The sequence below is a fragment of the Balaenoptera ricei genome, chromosome 4, assembly GCF_028023285.1.
Source record: "Balaenoptera ricei isolate mBalRic1 chromosome 4, mBalRic1.hap2, whole genome shotgun sequence".
NCBI classification, from domain to species: Eukaryota; Metazoa; Chordata; class Mammalia; order Artiodactyla; family Balaenopteridae; genus Balaenoptera; species Balaenoptera ricei.
In genome coordinates, this window is record NC_082642.1 from 3,579,929 (window position 1) to 3,594,016 (window position 14,088).

General features: G+C 37.2%; 1 protein-coding gene across 6 annotated transcripts in view; it reads right to left on the reverse strand.

Annotated features, from left to right (window-relative positions):
- MME (membrane metalloendopeptidase) overlaps positions 1-14,088 on the reverse strand; it is a 273,465-nt gene that overhangs the window by 85,438 nt on the left and 173,939 nt on the right. The window contains exons 1-4 of one of the 6 annotated variants that reach the window (XM_059920076.1): positions 5,509-5,523; positions 1,802-1,825; positions 935-1,104; positions 168-203 (exon numbers count right to left, since the gene is read on the reverse strand). In XM_059920076.1, coding sequence (XP_059776059.1) covers positions 168-203; positions 935-1,094 — 196 coding nt within the window. In that variant the 5' untranslated portion in view covers positions 1,095-1,104; positions 1,802-1,825; positions 5,509-5,523. Of the gene's footprint in view, positions 1-167; positions 204-934; positions 1,105-1,801; positions 1,826-5,330; positions 5,554-5,578; positions 5,715-5,835; positions 5,960-6,104; positions 6,212-14,088 lie in introns of those variants that run through there. The other 5 variants (XM_059920074.1, XM_059920075.1, XM_059920078.1 and 2 more) reach the window with 5 other exon arrangements.

Genomic DNA, 14,088 nt, shown 5'->3' on the forward strand with positions numbered 1-14,088 from the left:
TTAACAAATCTACTACTTCAGTATATTTTGATGTTCTTTGACTATTAATTAATGACCTATAACAAATAAAAATATACACAAAGCAAATATAGAGATCTATTAGCATTTGATTTTTAAATGTTAGACATTAATTATAAAACTATTAAATTTAAAAACTATCTTCTTACCTGATTTTATGCAGTCTGATGACTTGCAAATACCGTCTAGAAAAAGGAGGATATATGCATAAATATTTGCAATACACATATTCTTTTTCCCTACCTTTTGTTCTTTTATAGACGCTCAATTAAATAATCAATTCCTTAAAGCAAGAACTAAAACCTAAGTATTATATATCATTGACAGTAGTTAGAAGAAAATATAGAGGAATAAAATAAGCAAATCCTAAATTTAAAATTTTTTAAATGAAGGAAAAAAATGTATTTCTTATATCATCCCTGACCACTAAGCTCTAGGTCTATTAAGTTGAAACATCAGTTGTTTTAGTCTGGTAATCATTTTTTTTTCCATGAATGAACCCATCTTTTCTAATCCTTATTGTGAAAAACTTCTAAGGCTCAAATTAGACCTCTTAAATTCTTGTAAAGCCATTTCGAATTTCAATGACACAACAAAAGTTGACTAACTGAAGTTGGCCATAAAACTGTGAATACTTTCATCAAGTAAAATTATACATTAGAATCTTCATAAAATACATATGAGTGCACTAAACATATTTGGCAATTAATAACTTAGCTCAAGCATAAAAGACATTGTACTTTAGTCAAAGTTAGTTGTTCTGGCATACTGATGTTACATTTTATAAATGAATCTTTATATCACCATCTTTAAGTGTCTCTTTCCTTAACACATTGTTTAATAGATGGGAAAAACCTAAGATGAAGATTTCACTGTCTTCTGCATGTTTGTGGGCACAGGTGTGTGAGTAACTCACCATCATAGGTTGCATAGAGAGCTATCATTGTCACTGCAATGACGGTAAGGAGCAGGACAAGGACGGAGAGACTCATCTCCAGTGGGGTCCATCGCTGTTTCTTCTTTGGCTTTGGAGTGTTGATATCAGTTATATCCATCTGACTTTCCGATCTGCCCATTACCTAAAGTCTGAAAAAAAAAAAAACACATTAAAAAATTTAAAAAAGCTAATCATAATAAATTAATCAATAGATAAAAAGAAGAGATCTATATACAATTTTCTAAATGCTTAATGTGGCTGAATAAAGTAAAAGGTTAACTCATTTTAAATTAGAAATAAAAGTTTTTTGCTGAAAGTCAAAGTTTTGATTCTGAAAGCAAAGAGTATATAGTCACATAAGTTAGACAGATCCTGGTCACAATCTTTTGGATTTTTTTGACATATCACTGAAGATCCAAGCAAAATCAGACAAGGAAACTCAGTTAAATACTCACGGAGGATTCCTTCAGCAGTTCATAAGCAAAATAACTTCTGTACCATCATTAAGGAAAGTTTTAAACTCATCCTTCTGAACTTTGTACAACATCAAAGGTGAATTTTATAGTTTGCTCCACTGGCTTCCTTTATAAGCTTAGAAATCAATGACTAATGCTTCGAGGTTTTGACTAAGCAATAATTTTAAATATGAGTACAGATAAAAACAAAAAGGAACAAACACTTGTAGTAGTTTTTTTTTTTTCATCTTAAAAACATCTTTTATTTTACAGTTCAAAATTACAACAACTGCTAATATGGGTATCTATTAACTGGTTAGACAACATTTTGAAAATGGTCACTCACTGGACCAAAAGTCATGGTTTACAATCTGGGATGAAAGATACTAACCGTAAGTACTGTTTCTTTGTACAACTGAAGAAGAAGAAAATATGATTAAAAAAATTCAACCTTCCAGGTCAGGATAACAGTTAAGATACTTAACTTGTTTTTAAATTAATAATATTAATACTTCTGCTAATAATAGCCGATATTTACTGAGTACTTCCCATGTGTCACTCACAGTTCTTGGTGCTTTGCATGTACTAATTCACTGAATCTTTGTAAGGCGGATTTGAATATTCCAGTTCTATACCTTAGGATAGTGGGGCACAGAAAAGCCAGGTAACTTGCCAGAAGCTACACAAGTAAGTACACATTTACAATGAACACATTTCAAAGAATACAATTACAAAGAACACATTTTGAAAGAAAATTGCATCATCATACAATGTTAGCTACTTTAAACCTTATTGCAGAAGTCTAGGGGGCAAAATTAAGGGGATATTAGCCTAAATATTAGATTTCATTATGTTTCTTTTAGAGGTCTAGTGACTCTTTATCAGCCATTCACCAAAGCTTAGAACACACAAGTTCAATTTTTCTGCCTGACTGTAGAAAAGAGCATCGTAAACTAACAGATTAGCTGTTTATAGCTTGATGCAAATTAAGCATATAATGTAGTTCCTAGATGAAGTGACTGCTCAGAGATGCTCTCATAGCTAGAAATCTTTGTTGAATACACATAATTTTCTGAGAGTGTGTTTTGTGGAAACTGAGGCACAGGATAAAGTAGAAACGGATTCTACGTTTGAAGTATGGCCTGGGTGATCAGGCCATCAGTTATCAGCAGATAACTAGGAATTTAATTTCCCCAGTGAGTTATTAATAAGTGAGCCACAACTGGACTTTAAAGTTCTGGATACAAAGTCTTAAGCATGTTGTCCCCGGCATTACACGAGGCTATAACCAAGGACAGACTATCAAATAAAAATATTTTATTAGACCATGAAAACCATGTCTGCTCAATAAAAGTGGAATGTAGTGTACCTGAATGTTAAAATGTCTTAATGGTTATATGACTCATGTTGGCTTAGTCTCACAGCCTCTTTCTTGGGTTATGAATGTGGAATTGCATTGATAGTAGTCCTTGGATTTTTAATAGGGGAGGTGGGTGGGGAAAGAAAAGATGGAAACACACTTAACGCTTGGACACCATACAGAGAGGTAAACAATAAAGAATAATTTTCCCGCTTCTCCCAGATGAATTCAAGACTGACTTCAAGAACATCTGAATATTAATCACATTTGCTTGAGTATTTCCACTTCCTGAGTATTTCTCCCCCTGCTCTAATAATATTTCAGAAAACAATCTAGAGAAATGTTCTCCTGATACATTAATAATATGACCCACTTCTCTTTTTAGTTCTTTCTTAGAAAAAACAATTAGTTTCTCTAGTAAAATCTAGGGCCAGGAACCAGGGCAGCCACGGGTTAAACTGAAGCTGCTCATTGGCGCCACCAGGTTTCCACCATGCAGGAAAACTAGTAGGCAGGTATGTCTTTCTCCTTTCTGGGTTACTTTTCCCTGGCGTCTACTTCTTACCCTTGAGATTGGGGTACTGAGGCAGCTGGGCTCTTAATGGTTCTGCACCTTAGACAGCAGAAATTGTTACAGGGAGAAATGAAGGCAGTGACTGAAGCTGTTTAGTCCTTATACCTGAATCAAAATAATATCATCTTTGAATCACTTGCAAACTCTCCATCTGCCCCTCCTATAAACGTCCTGCAAATTTTCAGTCTTTTGCTCCTAAGATGCACTTTTCAACAGCAATGACCAAAGCAGAAATGAGGCAAGTTTAACCTCCTAATTAACTTTGTCATTCATTTCCAGTAATTCCAATTGATTCCCTATTTTCTTTTAAGAAAATAGGGGTCAGAATCTTGAACCTCAGGGAAAAACATATCACCATCCCTCAGATACTTGGATGTCCAATGCAACCACACCCAACCCCATTTTAGAGATGGGGGGAAAGGAGGCAATTATACAAAAGAATACAAAAATTATAAAGTCGATACTTGTAGTCCCATATAAAGCAGGATATGCCAAAACATACCTACATCCTTAAAGTATTCCAACTCAATTGGAGATATATTGGAAAGTTCAAGCCAAAAAGTAGACACTTCCGCAAGAGAGGATAGAGGATTAGGACATCTACCTTAACAAGAATACTGCAAACTTCAGCTTGACAACATCTCCAAAAGAATAAAAGATTTTTTTGCCTAAGTAGAAACTGAGTTTCAAAGCAATATACAGCAGCAATTTTTATACCAGTTGAGTGTACACATTACTTTATCACATCGTCAAATCAAAGAACCCAGAGGATAACTGGTTTGTTGAAAAGTCTATAAACCAAAACAATGTTCATCTTCACAACACATTAGTACATTAACATTTCTGCAAGTCTCTGAGGTTACTCAATGCAATTACAGTTTGTATTATGGAAACTGAGGTACAGGAAGCAAGAGAAAGAGGTTCCACCTATAATGGATATAATCTACAAAAGTACTGAATCACTATGCTATACACCTGAAACTAACACAATATTTAAAATCAACTGTACTTCAATTCAAAAACTACAGAGAGAAACAGGTTCCATATTTAGACGATAGCTGCAAATTTGAGGAGGCACATGTGGTAGAGGTATCACCTCCTTGTTTCTCCAGACAAGGAAAACTTGTAGGTGTTTCCCGGATCTGATATACGGAGTTCTGAACGCAAAGCCCCAAACACATTACTCCCATGTGCAGTGTAGCTATACAACAAAAGACACAGCATGGAGTCCAAGAAACTGTCGGACAGTTTTTTTAAAGTGCTGGAACCCAGCAATAATGCCAGCTAGATGCCTTCATAGGCGGTTTGTGGACTGGTAGCTTCCAAATGCTGACACTGCAAATCGAGGTACTTCTTTTCAGTTTAATAAAATTACCATTTGCATCGTATATGGGGGGAGGAGTAAACTTGATCAAGCAGCTAAAGAGAACAGTTCGGGACTTCCCTGGTGGTGCAGTGGTTAAAAATCCGCCTGCCAATGCAGGGGACAGGGGTTCGAGCCCTGGTCCGGGAAGATCCCACATGCCGCGAAGCAATTAAGCCCGTCCTGTACAACTACTGAGCCTGCGCTCTAGAGCCCGCGAGCCGCAACTACTGAGCCCGCGAGCCTGTGCTCCACAACAAGAGAAAGCCTGCGCGCAGCAAGGAAGACCCAACTCAGCCAAAAATAAATAAATTTATTTAAAAATAAATAAATAAATAAAGAGAACACTTCAGTTGCAATTACTCTTTTGTTCAAATAATACAAATAGGTTAAGACCGATTAAGGAAACTTTCATCTGCAAAAGAACTCCCACCACCACTCCCACCAACCAACCCTCGAGATTCAAGCACTCTATCAGCATAAATTATGTAAGAGGAAACTATGGTTTAAAGCAAGATGAAGAGGTAGGATAATGAAAAGATCTTCAGGGTAGGGAAAGTAAAAATAGAAAAGTGAGTTACAAATGAGAAGAAAATCTGACAGAAACCAAAATGAAAACAAACCTTACTTTAAAAAACAAACAAAAAACAAAAACAAACAAACAAACAGAAACAGCGTCTTTACAGCGGAATGGCAAATTCCCAGCCCCCAAATCAGCCAGGCTGCAATTTCGTAGCGCTGATCTCAGTAACCGGACATAACTCTCCGAGGCAGAGGCTGCAGGAAGCTATGGAAATGAACCTGAACAGTCGACCTGACATCACTTGCAGAGCCCTCGTCCAGGTCACCCTCTCTAACCCCAGTCCCTCACTCTTCCAGTCTCAGTTGCAGCTTCTTCCCAGGGCACGCCTCCCTCGCCCACGGCCGCGGGGTCCCGGGCGCTCTGATCGCGCCGGACCTGAGCCGCGGACCCTGCTCCGTGCGCCTCCCAGGCAGCCGCTCCGCGCGGCCGCCGCTCCCCTCCGGCTCCCGTCCCAACGGCTCCCACCGCCCCCGGGGGAGATCTCGCGCCCTTTGGACCCATCTCCCCCCAGCTCCCAGGTGCCAGCTCGCTTTCCCGGGACTCACCCGTGGGATTCGGGAGAAGTTGGAGGCTGCTGAGCAGACACGTCCCGACCAATGAGCGCACGGGGTCGGCGGGCGGCGGGGAGCGCCGCAGAGCGCTGGTCGGTCGGTGCGTCCGCCCAGGCGCGTCCGGAGCAGCGCGGGCTCCTGGCGGCGGGCGGCGGCGCCGAGCCCAGGCCGGACTCCGGGGAGGTTCCGGACCCGTCTCGGCCCGGGCCCGGGGGCGACGCGGAACCCGGGCATCCCTCGGACCCGCACCCGGAGAGACTCACCGTGGTCTCTCAGCAGATCCCGCGCCGGGAGTCGGGCGGCTTCTCCCGCCTGCGCTGGGTCCAGCTTCGCCACTTGCACATCTCCGCGCCCCGCGCGTCTCGGCGCTCTCACCCCCACCCCCCCCACCCCGCCTCGCCACTGCAGGACCAGCGAGAGGAGCAGTTCCCTGGGTGACCTGAAGGTTTCCGCTAGGTCTCCCAAATCCTGTCACATCCTGTGAGGGGGCCGGGGCCGGGGGTGGGGGTGTGAGAAAGCCCCCCCCCCACGCCCGTCCCCCACCTCACCCTTCCCCAAAGGGCTTTGCCAAACATTCTTGGAATTGCTTAGCTTCGGGGCTTTCAAGAAAATACACTGCCTCTTCGAGATTCTGTAGTGCTGATACGGGTTCTATTTCTCTCTCTAATGGACCTGAGACAAAAACATTTCTCACACTCTTCTTTCCCCTCTTCCTCGCTCCTTTTCCTCCCTTCAGCGAAGCTTCCTTCCTTTTTCAGTTTTTCTTTATTTTTTCTCTCCTTGCTTTCTGGTTTTTTTCTTTCATTCTTTTCTTGTGCTCCCTCCCTCCTTTTTTCCTTCTCTCCTTACGTTCCTTTTCCCCCTCCCTTTTGCTTACCCTCTCTTCTCTTTCTTGCCTTCCTTTCTTTTTCTTGGTGATGTTCAGAGCTACATTCTGTACTGAAACTCTCCACTCCCATCTTCTGACTCTAGGGAATCTTGTAACGTGCGTACCTGAGGGACTGGAATGGGGAGTGAGAAAGTCAGAGAAAAATAAGCTCAAGTGTGTCTGCTCTACCTACTAAAATTAGCTATAATGTGTCTGCTGGACCCTTGTCATTTTAATGCAGTCAAGCAGCACACCATTTTCATGTAAGACATGTGATTCCTTTTCAAGGGCGTAAAAAACAAGAAAATACTTTTTGCACAAAGGCGATTCCTTTATAAAAGCTGTTTTTAGCAGCTATAAACTCAGAAGAACTAAACCTCTTCTAATTTTCTTTTTATTTTTGCTTCCATGATTTTTGGTTCAATGAATCAATGCCAAGTATATAAGTAGCTTTAACATTGATCCCCTTTTCCTTATATATTTGCAAACACACACACACACACACACACACACACACACACACACACACCCTGGGGAATTCATAGGGAAATACAGGTGGGTTTTCCTGAACATGCAATTGCTATTTTTAACATCAAAATGATGCAGTGCTTGAGAGAAGTCCCTTTGCACTGACAAATTTTGCATCCTTTTTATAGTAGAGAAAGTTGAAAAGCAAGGAGAAAAAGTGGTACTTGCTAATGAAAGGGTAAATGGAATACAGTGGAGAGACATTAAGAAAAAGTTAAAACAATCATTAAATAATTAGATTAATATAGCAAAATCAAAAATGAAACAGGAGGGAAGGGGGTTAGGGCACAACCTTTAAAAGAATGACATAGCCACAGTACATGATGAAAACTAGTGAGAACCAACTGGATCCAAGATGGCAGAAGATTTGACTTTCAGTAGACTTTGAGCCTCATCATATGTTCATTGTAATACATTAGCATAAGCTAAATGACACACCCACCAGTGCCATGACAGTTTTGAGGTCAACCATAAAAGGTCAAAAAGTGGGCAGTGGCCCAATTCCTGGAACTCCCCACCCCTTCCCCAAAATAGTTGGAATAATCCTACTCATTAGCCTATAAAATTATCCAGCCCATTAAAAACTAACCACCCCATATTTCAAGGCCTCTTGCTTCTTGCCTTCCTAGATGGCCCATGCTCTGTCTGTGGTGTCTCTAAATTAATCCACTTTTTACCTATCACTTCGTCTCTGAATTCTTTCGCGACGAAGAAAGAACCTTAAATTCACTGGCAACAAAATTACTCTCCTCATATCTCTATTATTTACTCTTTCTTGGTGCATGGTGCAGACACTACTTAATCCTCACAGTATTACAGTATGGATGTAAATACCCCACAAATAAGCATAAGGAGCTCTTCTAAGTTAAAACTACCAGGAATTTGAATCCAGTTCATTTTGACTCAAATGCTGAGTTACTGTTATCCTCACTTTATAGAAAATATTGAAGCATAGAAAGGTGATTTACTCAAATTCAATCTGTGAGAAATCTAGATTTTCTAACACTCCAGTACTTAATTTTTATTACTTTTCAGCTAAATCACCAAAATGTTATTTCAAACTTACATAATTAACAATAAATTAAAATGAGCTAGAAAAGTCTTTTCTTTTTTTCATGTAGCCAGTCCTTAGTTTCTTCATAAGGAGCCATGTTCATTAAAAATTTAATACATTTCTTCTGATTAACATAAGGATGAAAGTTTGTGGTAGAGGGGGAATGCCTTGGCCAGAATAATCACCAAATTTGCATATCAACAGGAAATGCAAGTAAAACTTATAGGCTTGGTCTTAACATTTCTGTTTAAACTTTTCAAGCTAGGTTCTGTTTTCAAATTTGCACAAAATTTTTAAACAGAAAAAGTTCCTTTGGAAGGTAATATTTATCCTTGCAGTTCAGGAATATCTTATGTCCAGTAGAAACTAAGGTAGTCTGATTTGTTTATAGTGCCTCTAATCTTAGAGCTGAAAGATGAAAACAAAATTAATTCATTTAAATTTTCTTAAAAATTAAAGATTAGCTAATAAAAACTTTTCAGACTATTCAGTTATGAGCATATATCATATTTATCTATCTTATTGTAAAATTTAAAAAAAACCCTGCAGGAATCCAATTCAAAGATTCACTCTTGATAAGGGTATTTCATAGGGGAAAAGAATGGATATAGATTATACAGCTAACGAAAATCAAAGTGTAAAGTTATTTTTAGAATGAGACTTTCACCTGTTAGCAAGTGTGTGTTTCCTACAAGAAGTCTCAATCTTATTAAAGTTCCCCAGAAATTTAAGGGTTTTATCAAAAATGCTAAATCTCTTCCCAGAAGGAGGTTATGTAAACTGAAAAAATTTCTCTTTTAACGGATCTAATAAGGAGGCACCAGATAATGAAACTCAGAAAACTGAGGTTTGCAGAGGTTGTCCAAAGGCATGCCGTTTGGTGAGTTACAGGGATGGAGGAGAAAATGTTAGGGAACTGCTGACTGAAACTGCCCGCCTAGGCCAGGCATGGTAATAACCGCTTGTATAAGTTGTTTTACAACAGGAGGTCACGATAAGGAACACAGTGCTGCTGCTGAAAACTAACTTGGAGAATTCGGGAGAGGCCAAAAGGAGAAAGGAGATGTCAGCCCATAATATGTCCCACCAACGTCCCAGAAATCCTTGTGCTGGAAACCATGCTGTCTGAGAAATTCTCACGCACTGCCAGGGAGGGCCTTGAATCAGGCCAAATATGGGCACGGGCAAGATGATTGGCCAGAGACAACCCGGAAAGTAACCCCATTACCATAAAATGTGAGACTGCAAGCCACGTGGCAGAGCAGTTCTCCTGGGTTCCCTTACCCTGCTGCTCTCCACCTGTGTGCCCTTTCCCAATAAAGTCTTTGGCTTTGTCAGCACATGTTTCTCCTCAGACAATTCATTTCCAAGTGTTAGACAAGAGCCCACTCTCGGACCCTGGAAGGGGTCCCCCTTTTGGTAACAACAGTAGTCCTCCTGGCTGCCATGCATAAGTTATTAAGAGTGGAATGCATTGGTTCTAGAAAGATGCAGAGTAGATCCTTAAAAGCTGTACTTGTATGCAACACTTACAAATGCTTGATAAAGCATTTTTTAAAGCCCCTTTAAATGCACCATTGAGCCAGCAAGAAAGGGAAGGAAAACATGAGAAGCTAAAAAATGGAGAGCTAGGAATCCAGAAAGGCATTTGAGTGATGAAGATGGTGCTGCCCTAGGGACATTTACCTATCTCAGGAGGCCTTGTCAAACCTAGGTGACCTAGAGCTTCAATTTTAACACAACTTGTGACTTCTTACAAAACCTAGTCCAGAGCAAGGTGAAAGTCAGGTCAGAGATTCCTACATAAAGCGGAGACTACTGAAAAGAAACATCTGCAGTGAAGAGGTGAACTAGAAAAAAGAAAAAACTCAAATCCCATTTCCACTCTTTCCCACTCCCCAAACATAAATATATTTGCTTTTTTAGCCTCTACTTCAGGCAGGCAAATTTATACCAAAAAGCTTCCGGTGAAAATTCATGATCAGACCAGACTTCAGATGGATGTAGGGCTGAGATTTATATTAATTGTGCGACCTGAAAATTCCCAAGTTAAAAAATTATAGTACAGTGGTCCCATCTAGACTGTGCCAAACAAAAATTGAGAGAATTATTGCCACCTGACTCTCACTAAAGGAACTTGTTGAGAATGAATTTGTGAAACAAAATAATACTAGATAGAAAATCTGATATACAAGAAGGACTGGTAAGCAAACAGTAACAATATAGGTAAATCTAAGAAAACACTGACTAAAAAAAATGTATGGGGGAAAAAAGGTCAACTAAAGTACTGGACAATGGTGATTGTAACTTGGGAAGGTGTTAATTAAGTTAAAGCACTCTAATATAATGATAATGATACTGATTAATTTTAGACTTTATTAAATTAATTATACATGTAAACATTACTAGTGTAACCACCAAAAAAATAGGAATAGAGTGTATAAGGTCAAATTTTGCATAAGGAAAAAAACTAGAATTAAATAAAAAGCAATCTAAATGAAGATAAGGAAAGAGAAAAAATGAAATATTAGAAATAAGATGGTAGAAATAAATCCAAATATATTAATTACAATAAATATAATTGGATCCAATTCTCCAGTTAGAGGACAAAGATTGTGATACAACAAATAAACAAAATCCAGCTATCTTCTGTTTGAGACACCCCTATAACATAATAATATAGAATGGTTGAAGCAAAATGATGGAAAAAAGATATGTCAAACAAATATGAACCAAAAGAGAGCTGGTGTAGTGTAGCTATATTGTAATCAGACAAAATAAAATTTACCAAAAAAGACAGTAATCAGTTCAGAAGGGTGATACAATTCTAAACTTGGTTACATCCAATAGCATAAAGTTGAACTGTGTACTATAAAAAATAACAGAAGAACTGCAAGAGGAAACTAATAATTCACCATGATAATGGGTGATTTTAATACACTGTTCACAATATTTGATAAACCATGTGCACAAATCAGTAATGATACAGAAGATCTGAATAACAATACTAAAAGCTTGTCTAATGGAAATGTATTGAACATTTTACCCAAGAATTGGAGAACACACATTTTTAAAGCATCCATTGAATATTTATAAACATTGATTATATACCAAGCCATTAAACAAGGTCCAATGAATTTCAAAGACTTTTCATTATAAATAACACATTCTTGGAACTTAACACAACTAAGGAAAGCTAAATCAAAACCACATGTACATTTAGAAATTGTTAAATGATGCACATAGACACTTTTAAATATGTTAAAGACAAGATAACAGGCCCCAAATGGAGTTTAGCTTATGTTAAGCCCCACAACACCAAAGTGAGACTGAACTTAATTACAGGTTTGGCTATTCTAAAAATGGAATTTTAAACTAGCCAATCAGGATTGCTTGATCAGCACTAGTTAGGTAATCTGCCTGGTGGACCCCTGCCATCCTCCAAAGGAATAACTAATCTGCTTTTTTTTCCCTAGTACAACTTCCATATTCCTGCTCCCTTACGTCTATAAAATCTCTTGCCCTGTATAGCTCTTCAGAGCTCCTATCTACCTGCTAGGTTGAATGCTGCCTCTTTCCTGAATCGTTGGATAAATACCATTAGATCTTTATATTTTACTCAGTTGAACTGTGTTTTAAAATAAATAACACATGAATGAAAGATGAAATCATAGCGAAAGTTAAAAAAACATAACTGGATGACAATGAAAATACTGCATATCAATAACAATTGACTTATCTAGAAGGAGATTTATAGCCTTAAAAGTTTTTATTTTAGAAGAAAAAAGCTGAAAGTTCATGAGGTGAGCATCCAACTTAAGGAGTTAGAAGAAGAACAACAGAATAAATCCTAAGAAAATGGAAGGAAAGAAATAATTACCTCAGAATAATAAATTCATGAAATATATATAATAGGGAAGAGCAACAAATCCAAAGTTGGATCTTTGAAAAGGCAAATAAAACTGGCAAGGCTAAATAAGATGGATGAGTCGGGAGGTTGTAATTGAACATTATATGGCATGAATAAAAGAAAAAACAAAAAATAAAGCAGAAATTAAAAGATAATGAAAATGTTATATTCTGCTATATCCAATATATTTAAGAAATTGGATAAAATGAACAGTTGCCTAGGAAAATACAAATTGCAAAACCTGTTTCAAGAAGAAATAGAGAACCTAAATAATCTTATAATCATTAAATAAAATTAACTAACAGTTAAGAATCTTCCCATAAAGAAAGAAAAAAGAAACAGGCCTAGACTTTTTTTTTTAAGGCAAATTCTACCTTATTAATGGACAATTCCATTCTCATACAAACTTTCCTGAAGAATATAATAAGGAAGAATATTTCCTAATTCATTTTATGAGGTTAATATAACCTTGACACCAATAACAGAAGAGTATCTGAAGGGAAAATTAAGATCAGACTCACTCATGAGTTTCAAAGCAAAAACAAAATAATAGCAAACTGAACGCAGGCAATGTATAAGAATGACCCAAAAACTAGGAATACAAGTTTGGTTCAACATTAAGTACAGTATTTAGAGAACTGAGACGATACAGTTAGAAAGTAAACAAAGAAGGAAAGAGAGGAGGCAGGAAAAGGAAGGCAGAAGGAAGGAGAAAAGAAAAAAGAAGGAAAGAACTAAGCAAATGATGGCAAAACTTTCATTGTTTGAAAATAGTATGATCGTCAATACTGGAAAATGAAAGCAATCAATAAAAAAAATTAGTATTTGTAAGACAGTAATATGATCATTGAATATAAGGTCAGTATTAAAAAGTTAATTGCATTTTTCTACAACAGAAATAAAATTTAGAAAATGTAACCTTAAAAAGTCCTGTCTACAGTAACAAATACATATATCTGTATAGACAGATAGATATAAATATAATTACAGATACAGAAAGATATTTCCTAGAAATAAATCTCATAAAAGACATGCAAGTTATAAATCTTCACTGAAAGTTACTGAAGAAAACCAGGTAAACTGAGGGACAAATCAAGAACTCAGAGTTGAATATTCAATATTATAGAAATATCAGTTATTCTTAATTTATAGATTAAATTAGATGTCAATCAAATGCCCAAAACATTTTTTTGAAAGATGATAAGCTGATTATAAAATGTTCACAAAAGAACAAAGAGAAAATTATAGCCAAGACAATCCTGAAAAAGAAGAACCACTAGAAAGGATTTGACCATCTAGATGACAAGACTTACAAAGTAATTTTAATAGTAATTTACTAACTTACTAATTAGCAGTAGTTTATTGGTTCAAAGAAAATATATCAATGGAATAAAATAGGGATAGAAAAAGTAGACTCATGTATTTAAGAAAACTTGATATATGCAGAGTTGATATTACAGATAGAGAAAGGATTTAAAAATCTTTAAATTGTGGTGAGACCTCAGATGGAAAAATATTGCATTTCTACACAGTACAAAAACTTATACATGAATTAGAAATTTAAATGTGGTAAGCAAATTTTTTTAAAGTGTTAAAAGTGTTAGAAATATATATAAGAGAATATCTTTATGACCTTGTGATATGGAGTGATTTCAAAGCCCAAAAAGTTCAAAACATAAAGAGACTGATAAATTTAATTACAAATTAAATTCTATTTGCTTGCCAAAAAAACTTTGCAAAGAATATACAAAGACAAACGATGCACTAGGGAGAGATATCTCCAACACATAAAAGTGGAAAATTATTAGAGTATATAAAGAACTGCAAATGGAGGCCAAATAATCACCCCAAATGAATAAGAGACATAATCAGGCATTAAAATGAATA